Here is a 20,520-nt window from a genome sequence, read left to right on the forward strand (position 1 = left end):
GTCAAGAAACTCATCATCATTTTCACTATTGTGAGATGATTTATTATTTTGATAATAATTATGTTCACTCATAATTTTAATCAGATTTAATACACCTTTTCAAAGATTTTCTTTTTCATTCACAGTATCGTCTCAAACTGAAATAAATTTACGCGGGTGAAAATAAAAATACATTTCACTTGGAATCGGGGTTAGGTTTAACGTTGATACAAGTATGTATCACGTCGCTTGTATCATATAACTTATCTTGTAGCATATATCACCGTTTCGTGCGGTCGGCTATACGGTGTAACGTCCGGACTTATTTTAAAACATTAATAATATATTAGTATAGATCTCGAAAGTTGCGAAATCGAAATTGGAATCGCGGACCGCATCATCTCGCGCAGCGCCGGAACATCCGAGACCGAGCCAGGAGAACGGGCGGCTCTGATTTCTCACCAGATTCATCGATCGTTTCGCCAGACTCCGGAGACCCAGGGTAAACTCGGTGAAAAGCAGAGTGACCTAAAAGCGGAGTCATCACTCTGTTTTCACCGAGTTTACCTTGGGTCTCCGGAGTCTGACGAAACGATCNAACTAATTTTACTATTTTCAAATTTCCCTATATAGTTATCTATCGTGGACATAACAACGGGTACCATTCTGTCTTCGTCTGATAATGCATAGAGTGGGGATCTCAACCCCACTATAAAGGCTTTTTTAAAAAATCCTACTACACCTCTTTAGAAAAAGACGAAATAGTACCCTGTTACGTCCACGATAGATAACTATATAGGGAAATTTGAAAGTAGTAAAATCAGTGACTTACGTGGACGGTCAACAGAGTGATGACTCCGCTTATTGGTCACTCTGTTTTCACCGAGTTTACCTTGGGTCTCCGGAGTCTGACGAAACGATCGATGAATCTGGTGAGAAATCAGAGCCGCTCGTTCTCCTGGTTCGGTCTCGGATGTTCCGGCGCTGCGCGGGATGATGCAGTCCGCGATTCCAATTTCGATTTCGCAACTTTCGAGAAATGAGGGGTAGACAAAAATAATTGTTACACAGTCGGATTTTACGACTAATATATTCCAAACCATATAAGTACACAAGTACCAAAAGCTAATTTCGAGAAAAGAATCGCCTTTTCAATGAATGCGCGCGTTTTTATACGTTGCTTTGTCGTTGAGAGTCGTTTTCTGGTTGGCTGATAGAGTCATGAAGATGGAAGAAATTCATTCCATCGGTGTAATGTCACCGCGTCGATATCGCTGCGTCGGTCCTGAATGGTGTTTGGATTCAAGTTTCTTGCTCCTGTTTATGTTAGCAACGGGATGCCTTATTGCATTGAGAGATGACAGTTTCTCTTGTCTATAGTTGATGCATCGATTTTAAGACTCTCTAACGACACGTCGTTTCTTCGGCGTTATAATTTTAATTATAATATTTAACGTGCGCGAATATACATATGCGCACGTACTTACATCTAGTAACATAGGGATAAAATATCTATACCTAGTAAATATCTAACCTAGTGATGTCTGAAATCAGACAAGTCGGCCTCCGATCTATATTGATATATTATTAATGTTTCAAAATAAGTCCGGACGTTACAACCCGTACAGCAACTATCTCATTCTACTTTCTGACGGTTTTAAACAAAGGGAGACGTTGAGACCGCGTAGTCTAGTTATTATACGTCTATGCGTATGCCACAACAACTATACTATATGCGCCATCTATTTGAATATTTTATGGTAGTCGTTTGAAAGATAATTCTTTCAATACATGCAAAGAGAAATCTGAAAGCGGCCATAGCCACGATAAAGCTGTTACCACAGTTTAACTACAATTGCGACAATGCTAGGAAATTGGAGGTTCGATTTTCTTCTGCGCATGTGTTGACTATACAACCAAGAATATGGCGGAGTGTCATATAGCGATACCGGCGAGTGAAACAGCATAGCTGAGTGTACAATATATTTAAACATATTTATACTATAATCGTAATATAAAATAAATGCAAGAGGTGGTATCTCGTATACGTTTGCTACATGCAAAAATATTTATGGACGAAGAAAAAATAAGTTTCTTTCGATTTCCAAAGGATGGTGAAAGGTATGTTAAGGTTACGTAAAAAGTTATCACATGTGTATACACATTAATATTAATTTTTAATTATTTATATTTATATTATTTTTAATTATTTATAGACCTTAAAAGCTTTTATTGTGATCGGGTGTCACTAGATGAGTAGATAAGTTGATGCTAAACCGTCCAGGCCGCACCGAACATCTAGAAGTTCACTTCTCCAATAATCCCGCTACCCTTACACAGTCACCAGGGCGTTTTTAGAGACTTGTCCAAACTCTAGGCTTGGGAAGTTGGACCGGCCAAGTCTCCCCAGATATGCCGTGTTGTAGTTGGTGCGCGGGGGAATTTCCCTCCCCGGCAGCGCTGTCGTCCCCGAAGAGAATATCGAGTCACAGGACGCCCGCCTCAGACGCACAGTATGGAAAAAAAAGGGAGACACGAGAAATAAAGCACGTATTCTTGGAATGCGAATGACTAAACTCTATTTATTAGAAAACAAAAAGCACTAGCGCGACAAATGACAATGAGGTCAACAAAAAAATGTAGATTACAAATATTCTAAGGAATAACACAAAACATAAGAAAATACTATGAACGGCTTGATTGGGACAAACGCGCTAAGAAACTACGAAATAACTATATGTATATCTGTATATCAATATATAAGTAATATTTATAATAAAACGCGACTAACAATCATAAGAGAGAATCCAAACGAATACAATACGAGTCTAACTCGTATGAACACTATACCTGGAAGACGGAATTATTTCCGCGAACCGGCACGTTGATAAAAGAAATATCGCACGCAGTTTCATCCGCGGCCTTTTTTTATCTCGCCTTATTGCGACACAGGACTCTCGCCGTAACACGATCGGACACGCACGGCGAGACGACGCAATATGCGTCGTATGTCGTACCCGGATGGTCCTCGGATTCCGGCCGCCGTCGTCGCGAACCGCGTTGATTTACCCACTCGACGCTTTATTTCCTCGACGAAAAGTCTCGGACGAGAGAAAATTACGAGGGGGAACAGTGGCAAATCTTTAGCCCACTTACCGTTGCAAAAGCGACCGGTCGTTTCCCCGCGTCTCCCAGGCCTCTGCTCGTTGGTTGGCACCGGGCCTCCCTTCCAGGTGGGATTCCTTATTCGCCGTCCCTTGGAGACTCCGTCGTTTCTATCCTCTGCGCAGTTCTTTGCTTCCTTCTTCCACGTTCTTTCTTCTCTAGCGTCCGCTCGCAACTGCCTCCCTTGCTTCTTTCTCAATTTCAAACGTTATCTACCTTTCGCGACGCTTCCTGATTCGCAGTCGCGCCTCGCTTTTGTATCAGCCTGGGTCTGCGGTGCCACCTACCGGAGGTCTTCTTTACTTCTCTTCCGGTCAGCCGCGCTTCCTTATGCGGCTGAACCTTCGGTTGCACTATACAATCATATATAGGATTTCTCTGAATTTTACAACTACTTTATGCGAAACACTACGTCTCTTGATGTTCAAATGCAGCGCCTGTACAATCCATGGCTGATAGTCACGTGATCGATGACCATTGATATCAAAGAAACCGTCAGCTACTGTCGCAACCATAGAGATATAAGAATAGAGGGAACAAGCCTGTAAGTGAAAGTGATAGAGGTCAAGAGAGAGATGGATGCCGAGTGTCCTATCTGTCTCTTTCTAGTCGAGCGCTCTGATTGGTTGTTACAATGAGCCGCCAAGCGACCACGCGACGTCAGGAGGGGAGAAAGCAGACTAAAATTTCGTTTTGTAAATATGCGTGCATATGTGTGTAGAATTAAAATTCGTTAAATATTTGAACGTTAACAAAATAATAATTGGACGCGATTTGTTTAAAAATGAAATATTGTTTGAAATGCAAGGCGGAGTCTTATCCTGGATGTAACCGCAGTTTTCACTCGTAAGAAAGTACAAATACGTAACCTCAAATAATTATATGTTATTTTTTCCTACATTTAAAAAAATATGTAAATGTTGTAGGCTACCGAAGGATGTAGATATAAGGCGTAAATGGTTGAATATACTTCAACTACTTTTGTATTTTGAAGTGAAAACAGCATATATTTGCAGTGATCATTTTAGCAATGACAGTTTCTTTGAATTGGATGGAGAAAAATGTATAGCTATATCGTCGTTGGCGCGGCAGCCAATCCCAGCGCGTGACTAGAAAGAGACAAGATAGGACACTCGGCATCCATCTCTATCTTTGCCTCTATCACTTCCACTTACAGGTAGCATATATCCCTTGTTCTCTCTATTCTTATATCTCTATGGTCGCAACTGTATGTAGTACTACGGTAAGGCCTATAGCCACCGCGCGTGTAGAAAGGAAAAGGAGAGTAAAAACTCTAGTACGGGTAGCCCTATGGGTGTGCGCTAATGAAGCGGAGTCTTTATGACTGCTCATATGCAGCTGTATTTTACCAGATATGTACAAACACGCAAACGTAACAATGGAACACGAAGAGCTAAAACTAAGGAAAGCGGCGAGAACGAAATGACCGCAACGCAGAACGAAATGGGCGCGATGCACAAAGAGATGGTCGCGGCGCGGGACACAGAAATCAGAACGCAAATTACAGTTGAACAAAAATGGCCGCGTGAAAAATCAGCGGCGAGCGGTGTCGCGAAGGCCGGAACGCACAGGGGTGAACACCAGAAAACACTCACGAGCACGCCCGCGTTGTCCAGAGTCCGAGAAGGAAGAGAGCGAGCCGGGGTCGTAACACGACCGCCAGGACGCTTCGAAAACAAACAACGATCGCGCTACGGAACACGTGGTTGGCCAGCGAGGCCGCGTGCATCTCGTGGTTCCGGTGGTGCGCGCGACACGCCGGAAAGGCCGGGTGACGCCGAGGCCGGTCAGAAGACCGGTCGCGGTTGTAGATCTTGCTTCCTCATGCGCACGGCCGCTCTGGGCGGTGGCGCCGCCGGAAACGGCGGGCAAAGCTCGACCGCCACATGTATGTAATTAAACTGTGCTGTTACTTTGAATTTGAAGCGATAAAGCCGTTACTTTGAAGTGCCTCTATATCCATAATTCGTGCACGAAGCCAGTGTCCACAGTTTTTTGATTCTGTTCCGTGTTATGTGTACGATTTCTTGGTTCTGTGATACATGTTTCTGAATATGTAAGTGGCACATATTTGCAACGCCATTTTTGGTTCGTTTTAGAAACTTTCTGATCTACGTATATATGAATTACCCCCCCCGTCTCTAAAATAGGAGACCGTCGTTCTATTTTCTGTTCCTCGTATATATGAATTTAACAGAAATCCGTGTTTGACGGTTAGAGAGGTACAAGGTTTTCCATTAAGAGGTTTCATTTTAAATTTCGCGCTATTTTTAACCTATTAAAGATAGAAAAGTCATTCCTTAACGGTTGACACTAAAAAACGGTTAACGATATAAATAGAACGATACTCTTCAGCAACGTATAGAAATTGTGAAAATTCACTATAAAAATGATGGCAATTTCGCGGAGACAGTTCGTAAAGTTCGTACTGCTTTTGGTCGTAATAACGCACGTCTCTTCTCGTCCAGCAGTTATTAATTAATCAAGAAATTTGAGCGTTTGGGTTAAGTTAGTGATGTAAAGACCCAAATCCGTGCTTGGCCAGTCAAATCAACCGGAAACATTACTGCTATGGCTAAAAGTATCGTGGAAAATCCAAGTTTGTTCACTCCAAGATAGTCGCAGTAATTGGGCATATCGCAAAATAGCCCGTATTTTACACAAAGATCTCAGCCTGCATACTTACAAAGTCCAGCTGACACAAAAATTAAAGCCGGCAGACCATACACAACGCCGCAATGTTCGTTGATTGGGTGTTGCAAATGTAGGCAACCGACCCCAATTTTTTTTACGAAAATCATTTTTAGCGACAAGGCCTATTTTCATCTTAAAGGCTGCGTCAGGAAACAAAATTGTCGCATCTGAGGCTCCAAAAACCCAACGATGATTGTCGAGAAACCTCTCCGCCACAACGAGTGACAGTTTGGTGCGGTTTTTGGACTGGCGGTGTCATTGGGCCGTATTTTTTCGAAAACGAAGTGCCGCCGTTTTAGTGAATGAGCTACATTACCGTAAGATACAGATCGACTTTTTTGATCTAAAGTGGATGACTGGACGATGGACGATGTTTATTTCCAGCAGAACAGCGCAATGTGCCACACAAACAGCGAAGCAATCGGATGATTGCGTGAAAAGTTCCCTGGACGCTTAATTTCGCGACGCGGAGACTTTAATTGGCCACCTAGATCATGCGATTTAACACCGCTGGACTATTTTCTTTGGGGCTATGTGAAGAATAGGATCTACGCTAATGCTCCGCAAACAATTCAAGAGCTCAAGGACAAATATCAAAAGTGTTATTCACGAAATCGAGCCGCAATTATGCGAAAACGTGATGCGAGATTTTCTGAAAAAATGACTATTTGTAAAAAAAGTCGAGGCGGCCATTCGTCAGATATCGTGTTCCCAATTTAATCGTACAGTCTACACTTTGAATTGGAATAAAAATATCACTTTTTCAAAAAAAACCTTGTTTTCCTAATAATTAAAAATAAAAGTTCTTAATGGAAGACCTTGTACTTATAATTTATAGAATATGTTTATTGAAAATGATCGTGTATAATGCGACGTATCTATAATGTACAACAACAAAAAAGGATTCCGCAAATACATTCATTCATTCGTATGGTTTTCTTCTTTTTTTCCTTTTTACTTTTTCTTTCGAAACAATTAATAGTGTGTTCGCACTATATTAGTTATCCTAATTATCCTCGTTATATTAATGCATAATTAATTAACCTCGTCACCACGCGGCACGACAATATGCATCCAACACAAACACAGATAAATCTTATCTCAACAATCGACTTCTAAAAGTATTATCGCCGTACACTGTTACATTATCGTTATTGTTTTTTTCTGCTCTTTCTTTCTTTCTTACAAATATGCCCGAAAACGCGCTGTAGAAATTACTTAAAATATATCTGCATCGACGATAATCACAGATATTAATTTGTATTCTATACAATCTTGTCCTTGTTTTTTTTTCTTTCTTTTCCTTTTTCTTTATCCTCTCAATTACATGCCATTCGCGGATCAAACGTAACTGATGTATCGATAATAATTAAAAGATCTACAAACCGAACAGGATTGCAACGCATGTAATTCTACTTGCATAATTATAATGTAATTAAATTACGTAAGGAAACAATTACATCTCTCGTACGTACAGGGCGTTCCGAAAGATCCACGAGCTCCGATTGTTCGAACGATCGCTCTTTAATGTTCTCGATGTTAGAGGTGTGTAACATTTCTCGACATTTGTCACATCTCACTAAATGAGAAACCTCGATTAAAAAAAAAAAAAAAAAAAAAAAAAAAAAAAAAAAAAAAAAAAAAAAAAAAAAAAAAAAAAAAAAAAAAAAAAAAAAAAAAAAAAAAAAAAAAAAAAAAAAAAAAAAAAAAAAAAAAAAAAAAAAAAAAAAAAAAAAAAAAAAAAAAAAAAAAAAAAAAAAAAAAAAAAAAAAAAAAAAAAAAAAAAAAAAAAAAAAAAAAAAAAAAAAAAAAAAAAAAAAAAAAAAAAAAAAAAAAAAAAAAAAAAAAAAAAAAAAAAAAAAAAAAAAAAAAAAAAAAAAAAAAAAAAAAAAAAAAAAAAAAAAAAAAAAAAAAAAAAAAAAAAAAAAAAAAAAAAAAAAAAAAAAAAAAAAAAAAAAAAAAAAAAAAAAAAAAAAAAAAAAAAAAAAAAAAAAAAAAAAAAAAAAAAAAAAAAAAAAAAAAAAAAAAAAAAAAAAAAAAAAAAAAAAAAAAAAAAAAAAAAAAAAAAAAAAAAAAAAAAAAAAAAAAAAAAAAAAAAAAAAAAAAAAAAAAAAAAAAAAAAAAAAAAAAAAAAAAAAAAAAAAAAAAAAAAAAAAAAAAAAAAAAAAAAAAAAAAAAAAAAAAAAAAAAAAAAAAAAAAAAAAAAAAAAAAAAAAAAAAAAAAAAAAAAAAAAAAAAAAAAAAAAAAAAAAAAAAAAAAAGAAGTTTCACGACAGTTCATCTCTTTCGCTCATCTCTTTCGGAACACCCGGCGTAATATAGAAACCCTCGTTATATACTCGTTATATACTTCTTTTTTTTTTTAACGTAGCGTGTCGTCGGGGTATCTCTTTGGCTTGGACGCAGACAGATTTGTGCTGTTCGCCGTACAAAACGCAAGTAAGGGAAGAGAAACAATCCCGTCTATGTTTCGCAGTAATTCCTCAACGTGGGCGTTCGCAATAAACGCGATTTTCGCTTCGGCAACATTTCGCCGAATGGATTTCGGAATTGAAGGGCTCTGGGCAGTGCCATGCTAAAAACGTTCCCCGGAATCCGAGGAGCGATCGCAACGACGATGACTGGAAAATTATGTTTAACGTGAAGACGACTCTTCAACAAACATCCATTTTACAAACGCAAGACTCATCCCACTTTGGAGACCGCTCTCATTTAAAAGCAACATTCATTAAAAGTCGTGTTCAAGACTGGCAGTATTTCGTGTGTAATAATCGTATATATAATCGTCGTGTATATAATTGTATATAGTGGCTACCGAGAAGCTAGAAGCGCTACAATATGGCCCGACTTTACTTACACTTAAGTTTCTTTTTATCAAAAACGTTTGATTGCGAGCCGACAAACAAGGACAAGCTATCCGGCACTTAGCATGTGTCGATGAGCCCTTCAATCGTAAAAATTTGTGAGATTCTTACTTCTCTTTTCTCTCATTTGCACATTGAGTTTTCGCGCGGTTTAATGGTTATGTGTAGAAAAATTCGTGGCTCGTTTCGAATTGTCTCATCTCTTCGTCGCTTTTACGCTACCGCGACGTATCTAAGCACCACGATAATCGGATTATTGTTAGAACTCATTTGAGATGTTTCGAACTACGGAATTTCGAAGTTCGTAGAATCTTCATAGCTTAGACTTCTTAAGGTACGCTTCGGGGATCGTACTGATCCTTAGATCCTCGGATTTCTTAGAGCCTCGCAGTCACTCCCGGATTCTCGGATTCCCGCAATCATCGGAGCTTTAATCGACTCTTTTTAGACCTAGGTATGTCCTCGAAATAACGACACCGGTCGAGAAAGTCTAGATTATCTCGGCTCGGCGAGAGAGTTCAGGTTCAGGTTCTTAGATCTGTACGGACTTAGTCGCTCTGGAGTTAAAAATACAGTCTTGTAAGAAAGTGTCCTAAGTTTTACATCTGTCCTTATTACTGCACGAAAACGATGGCACATGTGTTCCTAGCTTGGCTGTAAGCAAGAATTTGTCGTCGACGAATACTTGAGCTGTGTGTACACTTCATTGGTCGATCGAAGGAAGGCATTGTGTACAGGATGTACAGTCGGCCGATTACAGAATTATCCTTCAACGACGAAATTATCCTCGACTTTACACCCAGACATGTCGAGGTATGTTTATCGTTGAACAAATAATGCGGTAGTCGCCGGACAGTCGCTATATATGCATTCAGAGTGCAGGTTTCTTCGAACTTAGCTTAAACGGTAACGTTTTACGTTTAAATCCTCTCTCTCTCTCTCTCTCTCTCTCTCTCTCTCTATCTATCTATCTATCTATCTGCGAGCAATTTTCTTCGAATCGAATCGAAAATTGCTTGTTCATTCGCTCTGCAATTACGAAGACTGAGTCGCAACAAATAAGCGAGAATCGGCAAATACTATCGTTATCGTAAACAAGAGTTAAACACTCTTTTCTATCCCTCCGTTTTTCCTTACGCGTATAATCAATTAGAATAAAATATATACGCATATACCGGAGTATATATGCGCAAGGTGGGGCAAGGATACCGACAGTTTGAATAACCTCTGGGACACCTTGTGCATGCATACCGTCGAATTTGGTCGACTCTCTCTTTCTCCCCCTTTCTCTCTCTCTCTCTCTCTCTCTCTCTCTCTCTCTTTCTCTCTCTCCCTCTCTCTCTCCCTCTCTCTCTTTCTCTCTTTTTTTCTCTCATTCACTCTCTCTTACTCTCTCACAATCACTCTATATATATTTATATATATTATAATATTATCAAATGTATATATAAGAATATTTTGTACGACTATATTTTAATAAAATAGCTGATAAACAGTAGGTATATAATTATTCAACAAGTACTACGTTATAATAGTAATAACATTGGCGGTTGATCGGAGGATGAATATTTGGATGTATTCGCTTGAATTACAAACCAATTTCAATCTTCGTCTATAAGATTTCTCATGCTTTTAATATGATATATATATATAATAAAGATAGACATGGATCTCTCGTTTTCACGTCGTTTTAAACATTTTTTAACTGAGTTCTTTAAATTTAATCTTCAAATCCCTAGTTTTTTTAAATTTGTGAACGTTTAAGAACCTATTAATATCTCTATTGACTTTTTAATTTCTCTCCTCCAACAACCGCAATATAATGATAATAATATTAATAATAATGATCAATAAGAATAACTAAGAAATTAAAAGATTTTATTAGACGGAACGCGAAGAAATAAGAAAGTATAAGAACAAGAATGCACATTAGAATTTCAAATTCTCTATATAAAATAGTTTTTGGTTATAAACTGTAAAACAGACAATAAACAAATTATCCATTCGCAATAAACAAATTGTTCTAACGTCACTGTACCAAATTTCTGCCAACATAATCACTACAACTCTACCTCTACAACCGTTATATAAATATGTTTAAGTATGATCTCTCTCACAAATTCAAGAAAATTACATCACGATATCTCTTCTATTCAAATTCTATTCAAATTTAAATACAAAAAGATTTTATCGTTACGAAGGATTATTATGACTATGTGTGATCCTTACGAATTATTTATAATTGCTACTTGGCAGAAATGTATTACTGTGTCTTTAGAGAAAATCTTCCTACTGTATACACGTGCATAAAGATAATTCTTATATCTTGGGATTCTTACGTCCTCAGATATTAGATCCTCGGACTTTAAGATTCCTGGACTCTGAGATCCCTGGAGTTCGAGATCTCTGGATTCCTAGATTCTAGAATTCTCAGATCCCTGGAGCAATTCAATTTCTTATTCTTATATGTTTAAATCGTTGAAATTTTGTTTCGAAATTCTGCAATCCTCGTATTTTCGTTTTGAGATTTCGCGACTGATTAAATTCTAGAACTGGTGCATCCATATTTCTCTCGCCCTTCTCTAATTTTACATATATCTAAAAACGCTAAAACACTCTTCTGCTTTGGATTCGCAAATCCAGGAATTCAGAAATGTAAGAGACCTTCCTATCATCCCATGTTAAATGTTGAGCTTAAAGTTCGCGGTAAGTAATAAGTGTAAACAGTAGTTCAGTTATCTTACAAAGCTAATCTCAAAGAACAAGATCGTGACTATGTAACGGTTCCGAACTGGTATCACTGAGCTTAGCGGACCGCGCGCTGCTAATGGGATGGACCCCCGTCGCGTGCGCTTATCAAAATAGAAGACCGTCGTTCTATTTTCTGTTCCTTCGGTCGTCGGTGAGACGCGTCGTCGCCTCTCCGTAAAAAATTACATCTCGTAAATAAAAATAACGTTTCTTTCACTTTTGTACGTTGATGGTAGTGCAAGGCCGTGGCACATGTTTTATCTTACAGCAGGGGTTCTCAAACCAATGGTCAAACATCTCTCGTAATGAAAGGGAGAGGAGGCAGGCGGCAGACATATAAACTTTGTTAAAATTCGTCGGTATTATTTACCGATTAATTCAGCATAATCGAAATGTTCAAGGCATAATCTGCTTGAAATATTATATATTTTTCTACAAAATAATAATTGCGTTAGATTATATTACCACAGAACTCATGTCCTCATTTTACTCTTTGTCCCCACAACTTTGCTTTAAGACGTAAGTAATGAGTAAATTGACAGCCGTTTATTAGGAGAATGATCGACAGTGGTTGGTCAATTTGCTTACAGCTTATGTCTTGAAGCAAAGTTGTGGACAAGGGCTTACTCATCGACAAAACGAATAAAAAAATTTCGACTTTATATTTTAAAATGAGCAATAAAAATGTAGTTTCTTTAATAAAGACTGAAGAAAATATAATTACGTTACATACACACAACTGTGTAAAAATCAAATAACTTTAATATAAATTATAGACAAGAAAGTTAACAGAAGACAAGCAATTGAAAGAATGGTTTTCACTTAGATACGGTATAATTGGATACGTTGCAAATAGATAATATTGGACATGTTATATTATGTACGATTCAATTGGACATCTTTCATTTAGACATTGCAATTTTGGACATAGCTATTGGATGTTACAAGTAGATAAACTAAAAATACGTACTGGTCATTTGAAGAAAATTAAAAATACTGTTCACTTGGACACTTGGACATTGTCCATACTGTTCACTTGGACACGTTAAACGTGCGTGCTATTAGTCTTAGTCTACAATAGATGCTTTAAGCCTTAAGAAATTGACCAATCACAATAGATTATTCTTCTATAATTCGATTGTGATTGGTCAATTTTTTAAGACTTAGGGCTTAAAACATCTATTGTAGATTAGGACTAAGCGGGGGGTTTTACAATGAGAATTTTAAGCATTTTGGGCCTTAAGAAATTGACTAAACAGTCGATTATTCCCCTCACATTCAACTATGATTGGTCAATTTTTTAAGGTTTCGAGTTTAAATTCTCATTGTAGATTCCGCTTTATTACTTGGATACGTTAAAGATGCGCGCTGTTACTTGGACACGTTAAGCATATACACTGTACGCGATTCTATTAATTATGCGATTCTAAATAGGTTTAGATCTATTCATTCAAAGTGAAGTCCACCTCACACCACTCGGTGCTTTCGGCGTCACGACTTATAAATGTATAATTTTAAATAAGTTTGCAACTATTCACTCAAAACGTGGTCCATGATAGACCATCTATCCCACACCACTCGATGCTTTCGATGTTACGAGGATTATAATTGTAAAATTCCATAGGAGTTTGCAACTTTTCGAGTAAAGCAACGTCTATTTCATGTTATCTGCTGCTTTCGTTGCGATGAAGTCTATAATTGTGTATTTCTATATACAGTGGCGGACATATACTTACGTACAGTTAGGAAAATTAATTTTTATTCATTGCGTACTTATACATGAAATAGTTAAACAAGAGTCCATTACGTTTTTTACAAGTTTATAGCATATATTATGAGATAGCAAAACAGTGTTTATCAATTTATTATAACTAAGAAGTTTCTTGTGTTTGTTTACTCAAGTGTCATATTTTCTGCGGACACATACTTACGTACATATAAAAACACGAATATTTTAACAAGTTTCTTTGACTTATTACTATAATATATTAATATTTGGTAGCTAGACCCTTGCTAATAAGAACTGCGGCACACTTTCGTGGCATAGATTCAATATGCCGGTTACACCGATTAACAGATATAGAATTCCAAGCTTCTGCTACCATAATGTACAGTTCCTCAATATTATTCGGGTCCCGCTGTTTTACATATTTGTCCACATCGATCCGTAACATTTCTATTGGATTCAGATCCGGAGTTTGTGCTGGCCATTTCATTATGTTGATATTACGGTCGTTTAAAGATGTTTTGACGACACGTGCAGTGTGTTTCGGGTCATTATCTACTTGATAGATCTATTCTTCCGGCATATATTCTTCAGCAAATGGAAGCAGTACATTTTCTACGATGTTCAAGTACGTAAATCTGTCCGTGATTCCTTTTATTCGATGAATAGGACCTGTACCATTAATAGTCATAGAACCCCATACGACTACTGACCCGTCACCCCCTTTTACAGTTGGTTTTATACAATTCTTGCGATATTCTTCACCTATGCGACGTCTTACATATTCTTTGCCATCAGATCCGAATCAATTAAACTTAGATTGGTCAGTAAAAATAATTCGAAACTATTGTTGTTACGTCCAATTTAAATGTTATTTTGCTAAAGCGATTCTAGCTCGGCGATTCTTTTCTGGTATGAATGGTTTCTTTCTAACAACGCGTCCATGTAATTGAAATTCATTCAATCTACGTCGGACAGTTCTAACACTTATATTTTTATCAAGATCTGATGATATTTCAACGTGAATATCAATTGCAGTTTTAAATCTATCTGATTCAGATAATCGATGAATCTTACGGTCAGTTCTCATGTCGGTTTTTCGTGGTCTTGCGAGGAACATTATCTGGCATACCATGTTTACACGTTTAATACGTTGTATAGCTTGATAACAAGCCATAACAGATATCCCAAGCTCTGTAGAAATCCTCTGATAAAACTTACCATTTTTGCGAAGCTGCTGTATTTGCCGACGTGGTTCTGGCTTTATATTCTTTCAATTGCTCATCACAGTATTGTTATAACACGTCTTTTTACCTACATTACTCGGTAAATACTGACAAGTATTGTTTACATTGTAGAAATTTTGACCTACAGTGGCTAACGAAAGTATTCGAACGGTTAGATTTCTTATCTTTAACACATAAAATATATATGTTAATCCTGAATATTTAAAACAATTTAGTGTTTATAGAAAGAAGGAAGTCCCAAGATTATGTTAGTAAAATTAGAAAATAATCCAATCGCATATATAGTGTTTACGACAGATTTTCTTGAAACACGCACCAGGCATGGGTAACAAAAGTATTCGAACGCTTGCAAGTTATTTGTGTTTTGGTTTGTATCTCAATGCTGAATGTAAACATTAGCATCAAATGTAAACAAAGAAACATTCAGTTGATCATAAGACATCGTTTGAGTAAGAATAACGTACAGTTGTGTAGTATAATAATGAATATGAATAGGAAAAAGTCAGAAATACAAAACTGTAAACGATAAATGATATTAAAACTACGTAGAGACGGAAAATCTTATAATGAGATTGCGAAAATTGTAAACAGAAGTAAATCTACAGTGCATTACATAATAAAGAAGTTTGAAAATCAAGGAACTGTTGCCAATGAAGCTCGTTCAGGTCGTCTAAAAACATTGACAAGCAGAGAAGAGAAAACTATAATTCGCGAAATAAAAAAAGATCCTGCAACTTCTGCTCCCAAATTGGCAAATATGGTTGAAGAAATGTTTGATCGAGTATACCATCGATAAACACTAATTTTCTAGTTCCATAAAGCTGCCATGCAGCTCCATACCATGATATTGCCAACTCCACGTTTGACTGTTCGTTTTAAATGCTTTGCTTGCAAGTCTGTATTTGGTTCTCGCCATACATAATTTCGCCCATCCGAACTGAAGACATTGAATTTTCGTTTGAGAATATGACTTTGCCCCAGAAGCAATTATTTTTAGTAATATAAGTTTTTGCGAATTGCAATCCTTTTCGTTGGTTTACTTTATAAATGTAAGGCTTCTTTCTTGATACTCTGCCGTAATAATTATTGTCCCACAGTAGCCGTCGGCACAATTGGGGATGAGCCTGCTTATCAAACATTTCTTCAACCATATTTGCCAATTTGGAAGCAGAAGTTGCAGGATCTTTTTTTATTTCGCGAATGATAATTTTCTTTTCTCTGCTTGTCAATGTTTTCGAACGACCTGAACGAGCTTCATTGGCAACAGTTCCTTGATTTTCAAACTTCTTTATTATATAATGCACTGTAGATTTACTTCTGTTTACAATTTTCGTATTCTCATTATAAGATTTTCCATCTCTACGTAGTTTTAATAGCATTTCTTGTTCATAGTTTTGTGTTTCTGACTTTTTCCTATTCATATTCATTATTACACTGCACAACTGTACGTTATTCTTACTCAAACGATGTCTTGTGATCAACTGAATGTTTCTTTGTTTACATTTGATGCTAATGTTTACATTCAGCATTGAGATACAAACCAAAACACAAATAACTTGAAAGCGTTCGAATACTTTTGTTACCCATGCCTGGTGCGTATTTCAAGAAAATCTGTTGTAAACACTATATATGCGATTGGATTATTTTCTAATTTTACTAACATAATCTTGAGACTTCCTTCTTTCTATAAACACTAAATTGTTTTAAATATTCAGGATTAACATATATATTTTATGTGTTAAAGATAAGAAATCTAACCGTTCGAATACCTTCATTAGTCCCTCTATCTATGTATTACTACAGTGTATGTAAATACGTGGCCGCAGAAAATATAACACTTGAGTAAACAAACACAAGAAACTTCTTAGTCATAGTAAATTGATAAACACTGTTTTACTATCTCATAATATATGCTATAAACTTGTAAAAAACGTAATAGACTTTTTCTTAATTATTTCATGTATAAGTACACAACAAATAAAATTTAGTTTTCCTAACTGTACGTAAGTATATGTCCGCCACTGTATATAGATTTATAACTTTTGCATGTCCTAGTGTATAGAACGCAGATTTTACGTGTACAAAGCGCGGGTGCACCAACCTTAATTTGGCTTTAAATTTAAAAGTTAAAGAATGCGGCCAAAATGTTCTCCAAATTCATTCAGTCAAATATATGGTTGAAATTGATAAATTAAAAATATCAATGAGCTAAAAACAAATATATAAGTTAGAAGTTGATCCGGTTTTTCGTTCCGGAAGTACAAGGTTTCAAAAGTTCCAAATGTACTAAATGGCTTTTGATTTATTAAAACGCTAGAGTTTTAAGACGTATAAGGACGCATTGAGAAGCTTATGCTCTCTAGTTTCCGGTGAAAAAAGAATCGACACAAAAATGTAAAAACCCACCGGAAATTCAAGTGTTCCAATTCCGGTTGAATTAGGACTCGAGAAATGTTACCAATGGATTCTACAACTAATAAAACATTAAATAAAATTAAAACTTAATCCATTTAGCTCAATTCAACAATTTAGAAAAATAAAATCAAAATATTGCTATTCATCGAAAAATGGAGACTCTTGGTTAGTTAGCCGTTTTGTAGCTATTTTTCAGCCAAAAATTATGATCAGAGCTATTTTAGAAAGCTAATTTAATCTAATAAAATTTTGAATTTTAAATTAATTCATTCAAATTATTTAAAAAGTTTAAAAAGTTTATCATACACAATTTGTTAACAAAGCGTTAACATCCCTCTTTCATAACGTTCTCATAGCGTTATCTCTCCTCTGTCTTTTATCATGTCGATTTTCCAATTTTGTTCATACATTCCTAAAATTACTTTTGACAAAATGTATGAACTGTATGCCCTTTGTAAGTAAAATGGTATTAATAACATTTTAATAAATCAAAAACCATTTAGAGTCAGGAATTGTTGGAACCCTGTATCTCCGGAACGAAAGACCGGATCAACTTCTTATAAATTTGTTTTCAGCTCATCGAGATCTTTTTTTATTTTATATCCATTTCAACCATCTATTTCACTGAATGGATTTGAGGACCATAGCCCTCATACACAGTTAGCCGCACTCTTTGTCATAACAAAGCAAAAGAGACACCTAAAGTGCTTTAATTCGTATTTATTAAAATTAGTGCAAATTAAAATACTTTAAGTATCGTTTTTGTTTTACTAAATTTAAAATTGTAAGTTTCGCTTTAAGTCAAAATAACATTGCAACAACCAAGCCCAATTGAACAGTGTGTACATCTTTGACGTACTCAAATGAACAGCGTGCACGTTTAACGTACCCGAGTTAACAGTGTACAGATTTTTAACGTGTATCAAAATGAACAGGACGCATTTTCAATGTATCTGCTTGTAACGTGTCGAAAAATTGTGTCCAAATGAAACACGTTCAATTGAATCGCACACAGTACAACGTGTTCAATTGAACCATGTTCAAATGACCCTCTCCCAGTTAAAACGCTTCGCTCTACATATTTTTCATTAATATATAGAGGCGTTTAAAATATATGTACAATTTTTAATTGAGCGAGAGACGTCGCTATGTGGATTATGTAAGTATTTTATCTATGGATCATTTGTTACATAGACGTTGAGAAGTTTGGGAACCCCTGTTACTACACAGATTATTATATCACGAGTCGTTAAATATATAAATAACTTCTGCAAGCTCTCTCTCTCTCTCTCTCTCTCTCTCTCTCTCTCTCTCTCTCTTCCCGTTTCTCTCTCCCCGAGCCGTCTATGGCCGAATTCCACGTTTCAACTGTAATCGTTTGATCATTACCGTCTGATGAATTTGGTCCATACATTTAGCTTGTCCACTCGCGTTCTCAAACCGAAGTTGTTCGAACGATTCGCGATGCCGCACGATGTCACACTTGCGCACCTAATTCCAACAACGCGACGCTCTCTTCACTCTTTTCATGATTCGAGATGATGGAATTATTCGATCGATCGTGGTCCGTCAATAGGCATCGTGTGTAACACCTCATCTAGCAACTGAAGCGCTCTATGCAAATGCACCTGCGAAATAAAATACAATTACTATATCACGCTTATGAAATACAATTGTACAATGTTGAAATTACAAGTAATTTTCACTAAAATGGTGTCAAAATAAAAATTTGAATATATAATAATTTCAAATATATAATAAAAATTGCAAAGTGTCCTGTAAATAAAGTACAAAATCCTCCTACCTCGATCCAGCATGGTGTTTCCTTGATGCTCTGTCGTGGGTAATCCGGACCCCAACCTTTTACAAAACTTAAACGCAGGATACAAAGTCTTCGTAAGTCATCAACTCCAATGCCCGCAGCTGCGCTGAGATCTTTAATGTAATTAGAATCAGTAATTGTTTATATCAGTTGTTTATATTAGATATCATATATTGAATACATGTACAAATTTAATTCTAATATTTAATAATCGGTTATATTGACGAGTATATTACTAAAATCTGATATACTTGTGTCTCCTAGATTCTCCTATCACAACTCTTACTTTTAGTGATAGGTGTCCCGTGCGTGAGATGGCCGGCTACGGCTGCAGCTTGAGCCGCCGCGGCGGCCTGAGCTGTAGCGGCTTGACCACGTATCTGCTTATGACACTGTCGCAGGTCGAACACCTTGATATACGCCGAGGGATAAATTTTATGAACTGCGTCACCGGGTGCTCGGCCTGCCTCTCTGTCCAGGTAGTAGGACTGCACGAAGACGCTATGCTCGCTTTGGCATCTCAGCCAGACGTCTCCCTCACCTCTCAGGTCCAACACGACACCTTTCCCTGAAACAATACAATGCGTGTCATGATTATCGATTCGCTATAAATTGAAGTCGTTCGTTTTGAAAGTAGCGATTACCGATGTGAAGACGCGCCCTTTCACTCTGCTCCGTTCTGTGCACATTGCTCAAGGCACCTAAGCAGAATCTGTTGCCGCCACTTGGATCCACATAACCATCTATGGTGACAGTGCGACAACCACTGCTGACTTTGAACGTCTCGCCGACTTGGATGTCCAGCTCGAAATATCCAACGGAACACCAGAATTCTGGCGCTGGTTGCGTAGACAGCAGTCCACCGACATTCTCGCTAACGTCGTTCCCGTGACCTCCCCCTATAATTAAATTGAATTTTCAGGAACAAAACAAACCGTCTAACAAAAGGAATCGTAAAGTAACATTTGTGTGTTCAAGCTTCCTCATTAGAGGGATGTATAAATGAACCACGTGGTGTCTTGTTGAACAAAACGCTCAGCTTAAAGTTAAAGATGTTAAAAATAAAACGTAACAGAGACCCGTTATTAATTAAAATACTGAAAATAGGTTTAAGTTTCTTTTGATAAGTGTTTCTTATTTAGGGTTGGACACAAGAAATGCTCTATCCACTAAACTTATGACCGATCTTTTATTTTGACAGATCGAATGTGAGAAATAATTTAAATATTGTCCGGAAAAAGTCGGCTTGTGGTATCAAATTTCAAGGTTCATATTCCGAACTTATTTTTATCGATAAAAGTGCTTCTAAAAATGGTTTAGAAGGCACCTGGACTGATAGGCTGAGAAGCCAAGAAGCCACATTTAAGGCACTTTTATCGATAAAAATAAATTCAAAATATGGACCCAAGAAATTATTATTTAGGATTAGTATGGTATCTAAAAAGTTTAACCTTCCATTTTTCCTTATTTCAATGATAAATTGAATTCTCGAGTGGAAATAATTAAAAATAGTCAGTATTGTGTCCAACATGGTTGATAAGACTGCTGCACAGTGGTCTAAGATAGATATTTCTTAGCCAAAACTCTTTTTTTTTTTCACCTCAAGTTGATATGAATGCAGATTTATGATGTCCTATAATCAAATAATTATAAATTGTTATTACTTTCTATTCTTTTATTACTCGATAAATATAATGCTATAAACATTGCTCATTCAAAGGTAATCTTTAGGCATACCTGTCAAAATTGTATTACATATTATATTAATTTTAATAGTAATTGTAGTTATATATATATATATATATATATATATATATATATATGTGTGTATATATT

At 36.3% G+C, this 20,520-nt stretch overlaps 1 protein-coding gene across 1 annotated transcript; it reads right to left on the bottom strand.

Annotated features, from left to right (window-relative positions):
- Positions 1-16,126: 16,126 nt before the first annotated feature.
- LOC106746140 (mothers against decapentaplegic homolog 4-like) lies at positions 16,127-19,583 on the bottom strand (the record flags this gene model as incomplete). Its single annotated transcript, XM_014622377.1, has 4 exons — positions 16,127-18,490; positions 18,667-18,797; positions 18,971-19,252; positions 19,329-19,583. Coding segments are annotated over 4 exons (749 nt in total), but the record flags the coding sequence as incomplete, so codon positions are not given.
- Positions 19,584-20,520: the final 937 nt, after the last annotated feature.

The sequence above is a fragment of the Dinoponera quadriceps genome, unplaced genomic scaffold, assembly GCF_001313825.1.
Source record: "Dinoponera quadriceps isolate SergipeBrazil2010 unplaced genomic scaffold, ASM131382v1 scaffold1739, whole genome shotgun sequence".
Lineage (NCBI taxonomy): Eukaryota > Metazoa > Arthropoda > Insecta > Hymenoptera > Formicidae > Dinoponera > Dinoponera quadriceps.